Genomic DNA, 18,369 nt, shown 5'->3' on the forward strand with positions numbered 1-18,369 from the left:
GTGTAAATAACTTCCAAACTGGCAAACTAAACCAAATAGGAGTAAAAAATTATTGGTTACCCCGAATTGTCAAGCTAACAAGTTGGACTACGAGTAGGGATAACTGTATTAGATTTTTCACCTAGTGTTGGTTACCTCGAACTGTCGAGCTAACGAACTGGACTCCAAGTAGGGGTAACTTCGCATCATTGTACATCGAGGCGGGCGAACACTGTAGGGTATATACCCGACCTGTCTGTACACGGGCTACTCGCTTAGGTGTCGGTTATCCCCTAGTGTCGAGCCATCGGGCCTAGCTCCAAATGGGATCAACTTGTTGTTATATGCCAACGTGGGCTAGACATAGTAGGGTTTGTACCTGAACTGTCTATGCCCCAGGCATGCGAACTGGTTTGCCTATGCCGAAGAGGCGACCAGGACTTGTCTGCCTATGCTGAAGAGGCAATTAGGACTTGTTCGCCCATGCCAAAGAGGCGACTGGGACTTATCCGACCATGCCGAAGAGGTGACTGGGACTTATCCGCCCATGTCGAAGAGGCGACTGGGACTTATCGTAGTGTCGAGGTCTTATGTCAGCTCATCATCATGGCCCTTGGGCTTTCGGGAGTGACTCACAGTCCTCTCTCCAGTTCGGTGATCACAAGTAATATCTTCTTAGGTTGCCGATGTTCCACGCTTAAGGTACTTGCTTCCCTTCCAGAGTCTCGAGCTCATACGTACCTTTCCCAAATACCCGTCTTACTCGATACAGACCCTCTCAATTTGGTCTGAGCTTACCAATGTTAGGCTCGGGTACCATAACCTTCCAAAGAACCAGGTTGCTAACGTGGAAATGTCGCTTTTTGACCCAGGCATTTTAGTATCGAGCCACTCTCTGTTGGTAAGCAGTAGTCCGGATGTATGCCAGGTCTCGTACTTCTTCCACTAGGTCTAGGTTGGTATAAAGCTCGTCATCATTCGTCTCTTCGTCGTAGGCCTCCAAGCATAGTGTAGGCACCTCGATTTCTACTGGGATCACCGCTTTTGTGCCGTAAGTGAGGTTAAAAAAAGTCTCACCTGTGGCAGTCTTGATGGTAGTCCGGTAGGCCTAGAGTATACTATGCAGTTCGTCTACCCACAACCCTTTGGCTCGAGCTAAGCGAGCTTTTAATCCATGAAGTATGGCTCTGTTGGTGACTTTCGCTTGCCCGTTCGCCTGGGGGTGTGCCACCGAGGTGAAATTTTGCTGAATTCTCGTTTCGACAAACCAATTCTGAAACTTAATATCCTAGAATTGCTTCCCGTTATCGGCGACGAGTACTTAAGGTAGCCCGAAGCGACATATTATGTTCTTCCAAAAGAAATTTTGCATGTTGTGGGCTGTGATTATTGCTAGAGGTTCAGTTTCCACCCACTTCATAAAATAGTCTACCGCTACAACTAGAAACTTTCTGTCCTGTCGCTGGCGGGAATGGGCCAAGTATGTCGATTCCTCGTTGTGCGAAGGGCCATGGGTTAGCGAGGTATTTCAGGTCAGTAGTAGGTCGGTGGTGAATGTTGGCGTGCCTTTGACACTTGTCACACTTCTTGACGAGTTCGAGTGCGTCTGCCTTCATCGTGGGTCACTAGTATCCTTGCTGTAATGCCTTGTGTGTGAGAGCCCTGCCCCCCAAGTGTCTGCCGCATAAGCCTTCATGGGTGTTGTAGAGTACATACTTGGCCTCAGAGGGTCACAAGTAGAGCAAGTAGGGGAGCGTGAAGGACCTTCTGTACAACTGTCCATCTATAATGACGTACTTATCCGACTAGCGCTCTACCCTTCAGGCCACATTGCGTTCTGCAAGGAGGGTCCCGTGAAGCAGGTAGCTCACGAGTGGGTCGATCCAGCTCAGTTCTGCTTGTGCTACAGGAGCGACCTCTTCTACCCCTCTGAGAATGCTAGGCCGAGGTAAGTCCTCTGTATACACGGTTCGCATGGTGTTGCTGCTTGTGCTGGCTAATTGGGACAAGGCATCGGCCTCAGTGTTCTCGGACCTCAGGATATGTCTGATGAAGTAGGAAATGAAGTCGCACAGGAGATCCCTAACTTTGGCCAAATAAGCAGCCATGGTGGGGTCACGGGCTTCATACTCACCATTGACTTGGTTGACTACGAGCTGAGAGTCGCTGCATGTGAGGAGGTGCTTTGCCTTCATTTCCCTTGCTAGGGTGAGCTCGACGACCAATGCTTCACACTCTACTTCGTTGTTCGATGCTATGAACCCAAACTGGAGTGTGTATTCTAGCTTCACCTCGCTTGGGTCGTATAGAATTATTCCTACATCCCTTCCTTATTGGTTGGATGAGCTGTCAATGTGGAGAATCCAAGGCTCCTTGTCCTAGGTTGGACCTACTTTGACCGGGACTGGTGTCGCACTAGTTGAAGCTTTCATCGTGTGTTCGAGCTCAGTCAGCTCAGGAGTCGTACTCACTTAGTTTGATAGCACACTTCGTCAATTTTCCAGACACCTCAGACTTGAGCAGGATCTGTCTCAGAGGCTTGTTGGACGAAGTTTGCGATCTGCTATGATTAACGCGTATGTTAGTTCATCGATCTTCGGGTACCTGGTTACTGCGTCCTGCAAAACTTTGCTAACATAATAGAGGGGTCGTTTGGCCCGATCTAACTCATTGATTAGTACCGAGTTGACTACCTCGTCACTCGCGGAGAGATACGGATTTAATACATCCCCTTCCTCGGGTAGGGTCAGAAGCGGGGTGCTAGCTAGGTATCTTTTTATCTCATCGAAGGCGAGCTAACACTTTGCAGTCCACTCAAAGTCTTTACTCTTTTTTATGGTTTTAAAAAAGGGTAGGCAGCGATCTACCGACTTGGATATAAAACGACTCAGGGCGGCTATCCGGTCATTCAGCCTCTGAACCTCTTTTAGTTTGTGGGGTGGTCTCATATCTAAGATGGCCTTTATTTTTTTTGGTTGGCTTTGATGCCATGTCGGTTGACTATATAGCCCAAAAATTTACCCGAGGTGACCCCGAAGACACACTTGTTGGGATTTAATTTCATATTATATTTTCGTAAAATTTGAAAAACAATTTGCAAATCATCTAGCAAAAAAATTGAATATTGGGTCTTCACGACTATGTCATCAACATAGCATTTGACTTTATTGTCGAATAACGGCTAAACAATTTTGTTTACAAGTCTTTGAAAGGTTGTCTTGGCATTTTTTAGTCCGAAGGGCATGACCTTGTAGCAATACAACCCGAGCTCAATTATAAGTGCTGTTTTTTCTTCATCAGCGGGGTCCATCCTAATCTGGTTGTAACCGGAATAGGCATCTAGGAAGCTCAACAACTTATGCCCTGAGGTCGCGTTTATTAGGCGGTCGATCTTGGGCAGTGGGAAGCAGTCTTTCAAGTAGACTCTATTCAGGTCAGTGTAATCGATGCACATGCGCCACTTGCCATTGGTATTTTTTACTAGAACTAGGTTAGCTACCCTGCTCGGGTAATGGACTTTCCTGATGAAGTTTGCCGCTAAGAGCTTCTTGACCTCTTCATCGACTATCCTCCAACGTTTTGGGGCAAGGTTTCATTATTTTTGTCTAACTAGTTTGACTAAGGGATCAATATTTAACTTATGAGTTAGAATCTATTCTGGGCATCTCTACCACGGACCAAGGTAATATATCTAAATTTTGTAGTAAGAAACTTACCAGCTGAGAGTGAAGTGGCTCCTCGATCGAAGTGCCAATCTGGAGAGTCTTGGCTGGGTCATTGGTTGAGACCGGGATGTGGACCGTCTCCTCTGCTGGTGCAGCTCGCTTGTCAGTATACTCCATTGGTTGCTTGAGCTCGATGTCAACCACTTGCTTTGCTTTCCCCTTGAGGGCAGCTACGTAGCACTTGCGAGATTTGAGCTGGTCACCTTGCACAACCCCTACTCCATAATTTGTTGGGAACTTCGTTACCAGGTAGTAGGTGGATACTACCGCATGTAAGGCATGCATAATGGGTCGACCTACTATGATATTGTAAGGAGAGAGAGTTGCGACCACAAAAAATGTGTGCTCGAACCTCACGATATTTGGCCACGTGCTGACCTCTATGGGTACTGAGACTCGCCCGAGAGGTCTAATCTCCTCGCCGCTAAAGCCCACCAGGGGAGTGCCTATTGGCTTTAAGTCGCTTTTCTGGAGCTGCAACTTATTGAAGGTGTCCTTGAATAGCATGTCTACCGAGCTACCTGAGTCCACCAGGATGCGCTTGACTTCGAAGTCGTTGAGCCTCAGTTTTATCACTAGAGTGTCGTCGTGAGGATACTGGATCCCGCGCGCATCGTCCTCCATGAAGTAAATTGGTTCTTCAAGTCAAGGTTGCTTTGGCGGGTTCTCCTCTTCATTTTCTAGCTCGCGGATTGAGGTTCGTCTAGCTGCCGAAGTACACCTTGCGATGATGGACCCGCTAGTGATCATATTGATCACCCCGCGGATCGGTCTCTCCTGGGGCAACTACCGTGGTGGTTGCTCATTCTGCTTGTTGTTGGTCTCAGGGGCATTCTTTCTCTGGTCCCCCTACCGGTCTACTTGTCGATCTGCCTGGCTTCTTTCTTCTCGTTGTACAAAATTTTTCAAGTACTCGCAGCGGATGAGCTCGTTGATCTCGTCGTGGAGGTTTTTGTAGTTCTCCATACTGTGCTCGTGGTCTCTGTGGAAATGAAAATAGATGTTCTAGTTTCTTGTTGCAGGATCTCCCCTCAACTTAGGAGGCCAATTGACAAAGGAGGAGTCCTTGATGGCCATTAAGATTTCTCCTTGCTTAGCATTGCGAGGTGTATAGTTCATCCTTTCAACAAGTGGGGTCCTGAAGCACCGACCTGACTTGCGAGATCGCGAAGGAGATCGACTCCTAGACTTGTTTCCTCCCCTGCTCGGGGACTTACTATTTCTTCTTTTGTACCGGACATTACCTGTGTTGCCACAGTCTCTTTTTCTTTTTTCTATCAGGTTGTCAGTCTTCTGGTTCATTTCCTCTTCGGTTCTGATGATCTGGTTGGCTAGCTTGAGGAATTCTGTAATGTCTTTTGGTTTATTGGCCACCACATACCATTTGAACTCTCTATGAGTTATTCCTTTCTTGGCTGTCATAAGTCTTACCGCTGGGTCTAAGTTGGGGATCAGCAGGCAGGTGTCGTTGAAGCGCTTGATGTAGCTTTTAATCGACTCTCTTTCTCTTTGAACCACATTGAGGAGGCTCTCTTGCGACCCTGGGCACTTCTTGCTGGTGATGAAGTGCGAGGTAAACAACTCTGCGAACTGCGCCCAACTCTTGATCGATCCCGGCGTGAGGTTCCGGTACCAGGTTTGAACTACCCCCTTAAAAGTGGCGGAAAAAGCCACGCACATGCAAGACTCATCAGCCCCAGGTAGGTGCATCTTGGACAGGAAGGCGTTCACATGATCATTAGGATCAAAAGACCCATCATACTTGTCTAGTGGAGGCATTTTGAAATCTTTGGGCATTGGGGCATCAAGAGCTCGGGAGACAGGGGAGACGACTTGGAAAGTAGGGGAGGAGCAGCCTTTGTAGCTATCGAGCTCGCCTCCTCCTTACCTTTAGCATGCCCTTCTTGTTGGTTCGGTCTTGTTGGTTGGCTATTCTGAGCTGAAATACAACGTGCCTTGTGACCCCTCCATTGCTGCTTCTTTATCGGCTCGACATTGGTGCTGCTAACCTTGGTATGCTCTGGTACTATTCTACTGCGAGGTAGCTCCTGGTTCCTCGTGGGATTTTGGGGCTAGCTATCATGGATGGAGAGGCCTTGCCTTGAGTTCGCGCCTAGAACCCCGAATTGGTCACCTGCAAGCAACCCACCTTGCTGCGAACATCGAGGAAAATTGGCCCTATTAGGCTGAGTATCCCCGAATCTATTTCCGAGGTTCCCTTGCGAAGCAAGTGGGGTGATTTGACCGTCTCTCCTCTCGTGGGGTGAGACATGACTCCTAGGAGGAACTGGGACTTGCGAAGTCTCTTCGCCTCAGTGGAGAGATCAAATGATGTCCTGGTTTACGCGAGGTCGGTTTTGATTCTGCTGGGCCCTTGGGTGCCGAGGTGGAATCGGTTGCTGGCTCTGTGACAGTGGGGGGAACTACTACTAGTAGAATTGGTATTGCTGGAATTACTGAACCTGCTGCATTTGGACCTGGATGGAATGTACACACTGCACCAGGTCGTCAAATTGAGACTGTCCAACTCCGAGGGGAACCATTGAAGGCTCAGAAAAGGTTACACCTACCACTGGGGGAAGTGGGGCATTCACCTGTGTGGTGCTTGGTGGCATGGTCAGCATTGGAACCCCTGTCGCAGTAAGCGGGATGGTGAACTGGCTGATGCACACTGATGGGAGTTGGGATTGTCCCTCGGAGACATTCATCTCGCTGCTTTGTCCGACGTGACTGGAAGATGTCATTGATTCAGAGGAAAGTTGATGACTGTAAAGAAGGATTTTCAATCGATTTCCCACTGATGACGCCAATTGCTGTAGCACAATTTGACTACTCTCTGTTGGAGGATGATCTGGCTTTCAGTCGGGCAACGAGCTAGGTGAATCTATAAGACAACGGATCAGAGAACCCGGGGTGGCTAACCCGGCGAGGTCACTCCGATGCTTAAGTCAATAAACTATGATGCAAGCTGAAAAAGCTTTGAGAGCTAGAGAGATAGAGAGCTAGAAAGTAGAAAAATCACATTTACCTTGTGTCATTGGGGTTGGTGCCTTTATATAGTTGAGCCCTCGCCGGTTTTGCAGATCGGTTTCGGGATCTTCGTCCTGATGGGATCCATTTCCGCTTTAATTGGGGAGTAATTTTATCAAATAATAAAGATTATCAATTTCGCCTGAACCAGGTGGGGAGAAGGTAAGGCCTGCTGTTACGCGGCGTGATCCCGTGAGGTTCAGAGTCTGTTGGAGAGACTTTCAGGATCGTTACGTGGTGGTCCGGGTCGGTAGCCCCGAGTTGATACTTCGATCTTCTAGTTCCGAACTAGATTGAATGCCGAGGTGACTCTGTGCCGAGGTGACCCTGTGCCGAGGTGAGCCTTGTGCCGAGCTCAATTGTTGCGAACTAATCTTGCCAGGCTGAGCTGTCATCTCTTAGCCAAGTTGTGTCCATGTGTCCCATTTTCGCTAGGTCAGTCCAAATCACCCCTCATCAAAAGATTCCCACATTGGAAAGACACAAGAAGTGCAAGAGACTTATACGAGAGTGGTCTATAACTCAATAGCTTAGGCTTTTGGATTGTACGTAAGTGGTGCCCATCTCTTGTGTATACGTCTTACACATGTGTACATGTATGAACCCTTGGTTTCGGTGTGACTCCTCACGGTCTATGACCCCCTTGAGACATAACAAGTGATATTAGAGCCGAAGGTTTGATTGGGTGCAAACATTGACAGATGCATATGGCTTTGTTGAATCCCCATGGTCGAATGGGTTGGGCCAGAGCAGTTTTTAAGAGTGCATGTGGTTATCATGATACCACCCATGGTGACGTGTGTCCGGATATGTAGCATTAGGTGGTAGGCTCCCTATGGTCATGAGTATGTTGCATGTCAAGCTTGGTGGTCGACTTTGTGTTGAGTATGGTGCACAATACAAAGTTTTGCACTCTACATATTTGTATTTGTGCTCCTTCCAAACTTTTACCCTACGGCTGTATTTAGTTGCAGCCCAATTTTGTTTGCACCAGTACAAATGCATGGGAGTGCAAATGAAAAATACAAATTTTTGTTTAATTCTATTTCGGATTTTACTTTATTTTGATTCATATTTTAATTTATTCCATTTGTATTGCAATCAAACAAAATAAACTAAAATTTAAAGTAAAAATAGATCAGAATTTACACTCAAATCATTTGCATTGTCATAGATTTGCATTGCAACTAAACAGAGCCTTAGGGATGGCAATTTACAACCATTGATGCATAGGGTAAAAGTTTCCCATCAACGTAAGTGATCCGGAGAAAACTGTTGTTGTTTTCAGTACTCTTATGTCTTGCCAAGTTATGCAACCTTTTTGGCCCTTATAGTTCCATTTCTTTGAAGTGTGAATTTCATTTGAAGTGGTGCAAATCAGTATAAATGAATAGGAGTACAAATGGGCTGTAATCTTGATTTATTTCTCTACCAAATTTGACTGTTTTGGTTGTTTGAAGGAGTAAAATGATGTGGTTCCTACTCCATGTAAGAGAGAATATAGGTGAGAGAGATGTTTCTTTGGAAAGAAAAGTGATAAGCTTTTTAAATGCAAAATTGGCACTGCAAATGAACTAAAAAAATTATAAATTTTGCATAAATGTAAATGATAATTACAAATAAATGTACAAAATTCGTATTTGGCTCAAATTTGCATGGCAGACAAACGGATTAGTGTTTAGTGGAGTTATATTAATTTCATTCATGATTACAATCATGATCGTATATTAGGGCATGCTCAGTTGTTCACGAACGCTTATATTTTGTTTCTCAAAACAAACACAACTGCTACATCAGCAAAAATATTTTAATTCTGCTTATGCATAAATCATTTTTGTTTGAAAAAACTAAACCAATCATGCTTCCCAAACACCCCCTTAAATCTGTTCCATACTTTTACATAGGCTATGTTTGTTTTGAAGGAAAATGTAGGGAAAGAAAGGGAAACATTGGCTTTGTTTGTTTTGTATAGGTTTCCCTGTATTTCCCTTTCTTTCCTTACTTTTTCCTTCGAATCAAACACAGCCATGGTTAAGTTTGCATAGTGTTTCGCAGAGTGATTTTTTTTTTTTTAATATTATGAAACAAATGAAAGAAAACAAAAATGATCACTTATCAAACATCAATATCTACTAATCTGGCAACTTCTCTGGCCAAGGAGGACCTTTAGCATCAGTGCGCGAAACCTGATTCAGTCAGTGCATTGCATTGAAAATGTTTTCCAGTACAGAAATATTCCCAATGCAAGGTTATAAAACTGTTCTAAGTGTCCCAACGGATCTTAGACTGACTGAAGCCGATGTTTCAATGCATTATAGCTGATGCAACCTGGACTATGCATTTTATGGGCCGCAATGACATGGGCCACCGCATTTGCGGAAGCCTCATGCACTAGGCTCCTCTTTAATTACATGGGCCACTGAGTTGTCTGAACGCCTGATCCACTGGAACGATATATGTTTTGAAACCAGCCTCCTATCCTATATCGCTTGGAAGATGGATTAACGTGGTAATGGTGTAGCTCATTTTATTGCTAGGTTTGTTTGTAAGCTATATATCTAGAACACGGAAGACTTAGCTATTCTCACCATACATGGATTGTAAAAGCAATAAAAGATAAAATATAGGAAAAAGAATAGAACAATTATTTTATAGAAGCAGTATAGTGTTGTCCTCTTCCTTCGCTCATCTGAATCAGGTTACTCAATCACATACTGGTTTGAAGTTTCTGTAAGCTATTACTGCATAGAAAGGGTCTGCTCCAGACAAAAGCCCAAGCAACTTCATGATCCAACCGAAGGGAGAATCGTTTGCTTGAGTAGCACCACTGTCACTGCTTATTAACCTTCGAATGATTTCTGGCTCTGTGAACCCTTCCACGCTTTGGAAGTATTGGACCACCAATTGAACCCGACTATATGCGGTCCCATCTCTCCATGCGCTAACGGCTTTTTCATAGAACATCCGATTGCTGAAGCTCACAATAAACACTCCTCCAGGCTTCAGCACCCTAACAACCTCAGCAAATACCTGAAGACAAGGATGTCCGTAACTCGATTAATATTGGGAAATTTTTGTCTTTGTCCTAATCCAATCTCTTTATCAACCTCTCTTACATTTCACAGCTCATTTATACATGGGAGGCTTAGTTGTAGGTACCATCTTTCCCTACCTTAGAAGAAAACTGATAATTATGTGAGACTAAATTCCTGGCCCGTTCAGCCTAGAACAAGTTCAGGTCTCGTCCCACCATCTGAACAAGCCATTATATTGCAGCCGTACAATGGTGTTGAGACATTGTTGGGGCCATGTGTCCAGATCCAAATTCACCTACCGACCTTGTAGGGTCCAATTGGTCCAATAATTCAGAACTTATTCTGCACATTTGGGGAGTGTTGGACAACATCGTTGGCTTTTGTTTTTGAAAACAAAAACAAGTGTAGTGCTAATGCTGGATGGTGCAGGCGTCCATCAAGAAATATGGACATGCAACGAAGACGCCAGGTCTATGCTTGTCAAGAGAAAACCTTTTCCAGCTAATAATTAATTAAAGAAACAAACCATCGTATCCATCTTACCTTCTCAGGCTGTTGGAGATACTGCACACTAACTGTGCACAAGACCGCATCCAAACTACAACTCTCAATTGCAAGCCCTTGATCCTGATTGAGGTCCTTCACAAAAAAATAATCAAATCTTGGGTTCTTGGAGAGCTCTTGCGCGTTTAGCCCATGCCCCACCACCCTCTTGTACTCAACCTCTTTTGGGAGATGGCTAACCCAAGAGCTCATAAGGTCAAGTATGTGTGAACCAGGCTTCAGCCGTTGCCTATAGAGTTCAGTTAAGGTGGATATAAAACCATCATCGACATGGGTGACGAAACGCGGGTAGGAGTAAAATTCTCTATCAGGGTAAGTGTTGAGCTTTGTTCTACCTTCTTGTGTGAGAACAAGGCGTTTGATTTTGCCCCCTGAGGATGCTTTGATTTGCTTGCTTTCATGGTGGGTATCCGACAAGGATGTTATTACAACAACTCCCGTCCGCCTAGAGAAAGCGGATGCTGCTGCTATTAGCGGAGGAGAAGAGTGGTTTTGAAGTTGCCAAGGAGAAGACAGATACCATGGCTTGGGGAGCGGATGAATCGTGAGCATTGGGGCTTTCTTATTTATGAAATCATACATTGGAAACGGGATCTTAATTATTAGGTAGCGATAAGTGATCAGTGGTTGTGGTTTTTGCAAAATCTTGTGGCATACAATACAATTGAGAGAGAGAGATGCCTTTACATATTTATTTTTTACAATGATGAACAGTGAGAGTTGTCATGACGACGAGTGCCTGTGGGGAGCCCATTCCAACTGGTTGTTTATGTTATGAGCCTAGGAAATTTTGGTCGAGTTGGGTCCGTTTGATAACAGTTGAAGATACTGATCTGAAAAGTTTATCGTTTTGTCTTTTAATAAATAAGATTTTAAGGAGATTATAGACTCCTTAATGACTGATAGGGGTGAATCCGAGTCAAGCCGAGCTGAATATTTGATTATTTGAATTCGGCTCGCTGAAACTGTGTTAGGTTCAAGCTCGAGCTCAATTCAAGGTAGAGACTTGAGTTTGAATATGGCTCAGTTCAAAGCTTGCAAGTTCAAACTCGGCTTGACTCGAACCCGATTACAAACCAAGTTTTTTTTTCTAAAAAATACGAATTATACATATAAAAATAATTTTTTATTTTAATATATCATTATATTCTTTAAACTTTTATTATTTAATTATTTTAATAATTAATAAAAATAATAAAATTTTCAGTTCAACAATTTCAACCGTTATGAAACAGCAATATCGTTAAGTATTTTAACTGAAGGTCCATGTCCAATTTCAAAACAGTCCACAACAGTTTTGGCCCTGAAAGGTTTAAAGTGGCCACTTCACACTTGGGGCTGCAACCCGCTATGGCTGTTTTGATGGGCTCGGGCTTGGGCCTTTTTTTTATTTGTAAGAAAGAAGCTAAGCAACCGTGGGGCAAAGCAGAAACCGAGTAATTAGTAATAGCAAGAAACAGGAGCTTCATTAATATAAACCTATCTTTGTTCATTTCTTATATATATATATATATATATATATATATATATATATATATATATATATATTCTATATTTAATTTTAAGGTTGGACTATGATACAAACTTGTAACCAATGAACCCATATCATAAATTATTGATTTAGGTTTATCGTATCGTATCTTTGGTGTCTGATACATCTGTTTACAGGTTTTTAGGACCCCAATTTTTTTATTGATTAAATAATATAAAAATCTTTATAAAAATGAAATTAAAAAAAATCAAAACATAAAAAAAACGTGGCCAAAAAAATATCGATACACCCTGCCAATACACAAAAGTATATCAATGCTTTTAAACCTTGCATAAAAATAGTAATTGATCACGTAGTATTTATCGAAATTCAAGTGGGGGTTGGTTGGTCAGGCCCTTCCGGCATCATGTCTTTCAGGCAGCATACTTTTTCCCTTAGTTCTATATATTTATGCTAGTTTTGCATGAATTTACTGATTTTGAATTAATTCTATATTTCACGTGTTTCTTGGACATCATTTTTTTTTTTGGAAAATTGCTCTTAGGTATCATCCATTCATCAACAAAGTCAGTTACATCTCCCTGTCAATAGTATGATAAAAAAAATAGGGATTTCAATGTCTCAGTATGACTGTATTCTTATTCCATTTAAGCTGCTCTAAACCAACTTGTTCCGGATTCTTATTCAATCAGATTCACACATATTGCCTGGGCTTAGGGGTAGATTTGAGTTGAGTCGAGCCGAATACTTGGTTATTCGAGTTTGACTCGTAGGATTAGTATTAGGCTCGAGTTCGATTCAAACTAGAGACTTGAGCTCGAACTTGGCTCAGTTCATAGTTCACAAGTTTGAGCTCAGCTTGGCTCGAACTCGACTATAAGCCATGTTTTTTTTTTTAATAAAAACTATATGTATAAAAATATTTCTTTTTTATTTTTCAAACAAAAAATTAAGAATTATAAAAATTATTTACTATTATACATAAAAATAAAATATTATTATATATATGTATGTATGTGTGTATGTATGTAATAAAAATTATTTATTTAATACTAGGCTCGTGAGCCTCACGAGCTGGGGTTCATTGGGCTTGAATTTAGCTTGAAGCTCAGTTTAAACTGAGCCAAGCCGAGCTTTTCACAAGCCAAGCTTGAATAGCTCATGAAAGGCTCGGGTCGTGGCCACCCCTACTATCAACGGATTGAGTCTGGTCAAGTCTAGGTAGAACCAGTCACGAACTGATTATTAATTGGGACAAAATCACAGATCTAGTTAATAGTTAGGTATCAGGTCCAGACATGATAGACCCAATTAAATTAAAAATATATTTTTTATATTAAATAAGAACTTAAAATTTAATTTAAATTTTGATGACATAACCTTAATAAAAATGATAAAAAATATTAAATTTTACATGTTAATAAATTAGAAAAAATATTTAATATGATCTTATTTATTATCTATTAAATTTACCATTTCAAACATAAAATATGATAAAAATTATAAGAAAATTAAGAAGCATTATATATATTTAATAAAATAATCACCTTCGCGTTTGAATCAATTTGGAATAGCCATAACTAACCCATTTATTTATCAGAACAAAATCATAAAATCAGAACCGTTATAATTGATTCGGTTGGTTCAGCTCCATTGGATAGACCCGACCCATTGACAATCTTATCATTATGAATAATATCGTGAAACTAAATACATTTTTCACATAATTTTACCTTATAAGAGATTGGAGCCGTGAACATGTAACAAATACATTGAGTGATTTCAGGTTGGGTGCGGGTTTAATCAAGCCCATTCTAAACCCAACTCTAAAAGGGATATAATAGAAAAAGGTGAAGTATCTAAAAATGAAAACTGACTATTGAGTTGACGGGGTTTAAGACAGATTTTAATGGAGAGAATTAAGAATTACATATATTTTTTAATTTAAATATAAAGAAACGACAAGTATAAGAAAGGTGAGATGAGACGACTTGCCTCCCCATTTCCTCTAATATAATGTAGATTTAGATTTTATTTATCAGTATCCTTCCATTCTTTTGGTCTTTTCATGGCCATGAAGAGGTTTTAATAATAATAATAAAAAAAAAACAAGTAAATTTTGTGCCCCCACCATGCACGCCTCTCATGAGTGTTTTTGATTGAAGACCAATAAGTTCAATCTTGCCCACAATTAGGGCTTTACCTTTTAATAAAAGCAATTAAATCAATCAATCAAGCTTTCTCTATTCTACCCTGTAGGAGTGATGTTGCAATTCGAATTTTGAGGACCCAACACGGAACTATAATAATATATGTTGCATAAACGTGCAATCAGGGCTTTGTAGAGACATAAATACAGATTGATAAAGCAGGCTTTGATTGGTCATTTTCCCTCCTTTTTTCACCCCTAGACGATAGAGTTGGATTACAGTCCAAAACATCTTGCTTTCCATCCAATCCGGCACTCCCAATGTCCAATCAATGCTCCCCTACCTCACTAAGATCTCTCTCCCTCCCTCTAACATAAGCAAATACATTGATTAAGGATGGAATTTGTCTAAAGCCTCTTGCCACGTGGTCCCTATATATTCATATGGGTTTTATCTTTTAGGAACATCCATCTTACTTTTTATTGAATGTGATTCAAAAAGCTCAATCGCACTGAGAGTGGCATGCGGCCCAGGCACCTTGGGCCCACCTTGGGCCAAAGACACAAAGCTTGCAGCTCCAGCTCTAGGGTTAAGTGAACTGTAGGTTCGAATCTTCTTTCTGTAAAATTCAGTCAACACAATAAGGATTTCGAACAACACTCTTTACCTTTTTGTCATGCACATAGCACCAGTGCTCTTTGCCAACCCTCTTTAAAACTGGGCTTCCCAGAGTAGGATCGAACTTTCTGAAACCGTCTCTTATTTTTAGTCACAATTTATAACTGAAGAATCATCAGATGTACTATAAGTCTATATATACTAAGCGTGTGGGCATATATAAATAGTATTAGTGTTGCCATGCGTGCATGAATGAGAACGGATGATGGTCGACAAGTTGCCAAACGTGAGTAGACATGCTCTTTCAATGTTTTTAATTGGCTGAGGCTGAATTGAACTATCAAATCACCGGTTGGTTAATCGATAAATCCGATTTTTTTAACCCCCAAGTTTAGTCAAATTGGAGAGACTGAATCCTCTATGGATTGTCTTGGCATAAAGCTCTGTCAAATAAATGGAATCCTATGCTATTTTATCCTCCATGCTGTTCCTACTGAGCTAGTTTTCATTTCTTTGTGTGATATTGGGGTCGACTTACCCGGTCTTATGGAACTCCTCTTATTATTAAAAAAAAAAAAAAAAAACGGATAGACAATCACCTTAAATACAAAAACCTCCTAGTTTCATTTTAACAAATGCCTCGTCTGAAGTTTTGAGAAATTCAACAAAAACCTCTCTTCCATCACCTCTCAGAAAACGCTAGACTCATGCACTAGTTTTTTTTTTTTTCAAATATCCATTTTACCCTTTTATAAATTATGTTATATATAAAATTATTAAAATAATTCTATTTTAACTCAACAAAAATACATATTTCAGTAATTTTGTATGTAAAATTACATGATCGTTAAAGAAGATTTTTATCGAGTTAAAACAGGGTTATTTCAGTAATTTTGTATATAAAATAATTTATAAAAGGGTAGAATGGGTATTTAGAAAAATTGATGCATCAGCCTAACATTTTCCATCTGAGATGATGACTGAAGGGAGGTTTTTGTTGAGTTTTTTAAAAGTTTAAGGATGGTATTTGTTTAAATGAAACTATAGGGTAGGTTTTATGATTGTCAAAAACTTCAAGAGAGATTTTTGTATTTTACCTTAAATTTTATTCATTTAAAAAAAACAATTATATAAAAGAAGATGTAGCCCGCCTTGCCCCAAATTCATAAAAGAGGCGCACTTTTATCACCAATTCAACCCAACCCAATACAAGATTAAATTAAAACAAACAAAACAATTGACAACACAAACAATACCCATCTCTTCCCAATGAACACACTTTTGCGAAGTGGAAGCATTTCATCATTTACGACAAAGACATTCACATAGGAAAGAAAAGAAAAAACCCTAAAAAAGATAGCATTTAATTTTTAAAAGAATCCTTGCAAGGTTGCACCCCGAGCTGTAACAGTGCCATTACCTAGATTTTCTTCCTATTACAAGGGGTAGAAGTGGATATAGGCATAACCATCCTTTCAGAATCATCTTATATGCAAGGTTTAAAATTTCTCAATATGGGGCGTATTGAGGCGTCTCGATAGCGTATCGACGAAAAAGATACAATCAAAAGTAAAAAAATAAAAATAAAGGAGAAAAACAAATTTCTTTTTCCTAAAATAAGCCTTCTTTCACATCCAAATGACTCTAAAACTCCAAACCTCATTGCTAGAGCGCTAGATTTGCAAGTGTAAATCGTTAATTTTTTAAGAATGATCAAATTTTGAAAAAATATGGCAAAAATAGGTAAGTTTTTCAAATTTTTATAATATCTTGTAATTTCTTTTTTTTCTTGAATGTTTAAATTTATACTGATCTACATTTATTACATTCAAAATCAATATTTTTTTTGTGTTATCAGTAGATTTATGGAAATTTCATGAATATATTTGGGGAAGATATAAATTAACAAAAAATTTGAAAATCCAATTTTTTCTTTACCTATAAAGACTAAATATGTTTTAGATCTATGGATTTATCTACCATATCCTTAGAGCAATTGGAAATTTCTTCTTTAATATATATATTTTTTATTTTTTATATTTTTAGAATTAAAAATTAAATAATTAATTATATTTTATCATTTGATGACAATGATTGAATATACTATAATTCTATAGATGATCTATCATATCCACAAAGCAATAAAAATTTCTTCTTTAATAACTATTTTTTGAATATATTATATAATGTTTACTTGTTTTTTTTTTTTAATTTTTGGAAATAAATAATAAATAAATATTATTTAAATAATAAATAATTATTAATTATATTTTCACTTAAAAGTTGTGCCAATGCATGTTTTATGGTTAGATATGAGATTTGGGATTTTCCCATCCCATAAACATTAAAACTTAAGAATTATAATTTAAAAATCATAGTTAAGCATAGGATTTTAATGCAGTTATAATTAAATACATTATATTTCTTCATAAAACCACTAAAATATATTAATTTAATGTATATATACCTCATCGAGGTCTTATATTCAGTGTTATTGATGTATTTTTATGATTTATTAAAGTATTTATAGTGTTTCCAAACATATTTATGTGCATCTTAGTTTGTTTCCGATACACATGCATATCCAAGGTGTATTTCGATACATTTCTTAAAATTGTCTTTTCAATATACTTGACGTTTCTGATACTTTAAACTTTGCTTATATGCCACTAACAAATAAAAAATCTAGAGGGAATAAGAATAAAAAAAATATATATTCATTATGTAACCCAAAAGATGATATTAGGATTTGGTCCCTAAACCACCGTTCAAATGAGCCTTATGAGGTCCATCTTGTCCAGTTAAGGGAAACAGGAAATTCCATTATATCTACCTACCATACATTGAACACTTTGCTGATACACAAATTAAATGATTAGTCACTTCTCAGTTCTCACACACCATGAATGGCCCCCGCAGGAAGCTTAACCAGACGACCCACCCCCATTGTTAGTTGTTACTCTCCCCAGATTCTTAATTGCAGATTATTGGAAAATTAAAAAGAAGACTAATTTAAATTATTTTGTCAAGTTATAGTGCCAATAAAATCAATGACGAGTTGACGACCTTTCTTCCACTGATCCATAATATCTCTCATGAACGAACCCGATCGAATTATATAATCTTTCATACATGAGTTTATGACTTTATTGCACTGTTGCCCATGGGGTTTTCTAGATGTTTTTCATTTTATTCAAGATTGGAAGCTCCATAGTGCTTTTATGCCCACCAGCACCACCATCACCACTGTAAGTAGCAAAAATAAAACAGTGTCAGCAAATATATAATAGTGGGTCCTAACAGGACGACCCGGCTAAAAAACAACAAGTGAACAACTGAACTGATCGATCTGATCTTGACTAACAAAAGCAGAAGAATGTGTTAGGTGAAGCTAAAAGCAGGTATAAAATGGAGTAGCTAGTCATCAAATTTATTAAAGCTAGCTGATGATGGCGAAACAGTAATGGCATAAGATATCTGTCTTGAACCCATCTATATATTTATATGTATCTACATCAGGCGCCTACGTATATATAAAAGAAATTAAAATTCCATCGATCTATGTAAATTGTATAATCAGTTTCCCCTTATAATTAAATCTATCAACCTCTAAAAAGGCGTGGAAATTTTTATTGGGCATGTTCCCTCCTAGCTCTCCTTTAGGGAACCAACCTTCATTTTTTTAAAGGGAGTTAGAGTTCACATTGCTTGATTAAGTTGTCTATGGCAAGTGCACGTAAGATTGAAAACTTGGGGACAAGAGGGCCAGGTCAAAA

General features: G+C 39.7%; 1 protein-coding gene across 1 annotated transcript; it reads right to left on the reverse strand.

Moving 5' to 3' along the window:
- Window positions 1–9,235: 9,235 nt before the first annotated feature.
- Window positions 9,236–10,990, reverse strand: LOC148853713 (S-adenosyl-L-methionine-dependent methyltransferases superfamily protein). The gene is made up of 2 exons (XM_088986212.1): window positions 10,313–10,990; window positions 9,236–9,764 (listed from the first exon to the last, which is right to left on the reverse strand). The coding sequence occupies exons 1-2, from the start codon at window positions 10,913–10,915 to the stop codon at window positions 9,438–9,440; spliced, it is 930 nt and encodes a 309-aa protein (XP_088842338.1). The 5' UTR covers window positions 10,916–10,990; the 3' UTR covers window positions 9,236–9,437.
- Window positions 10,991–18,369: the final 7,379 nt, after the last annotated feature.

The sequence above is a fragment of the Nelumbo lutea genome, chromosome 4 (assembly GCF_056320005.1).
Source record: "Nelumbo lutea isolate HS-2025 chromosome 4, American lotus-T2T, whole genome shotgun sequence".
In the NCBI taxonomy this organism is placed as follows: domain Eukaryota; kingdom Viridiplantae; phylum Streptophyta; class Magnoliopsida; order Proteales; family Nelumbonaceae; genus Nelumbo; species Nelumbo lutea.

Bases quoted from the DNA above. Each gene is read 5' to 3' on its own strand.
- LOC148853713 (XM_088986212.1), bottom strand. From the start codon at position 10,915: ATGTATGATTTCATAAATAAGAAAGCCCCAATGCTCACGATTCATCCG. The intron at 9,765-10,312 runs GTAAGATGGATA...CCTTGTCTTCAG, and splicing joins ATCTCCAACAGCCTGAGAAG to GTATTTGCTGAGGTTGTTAG.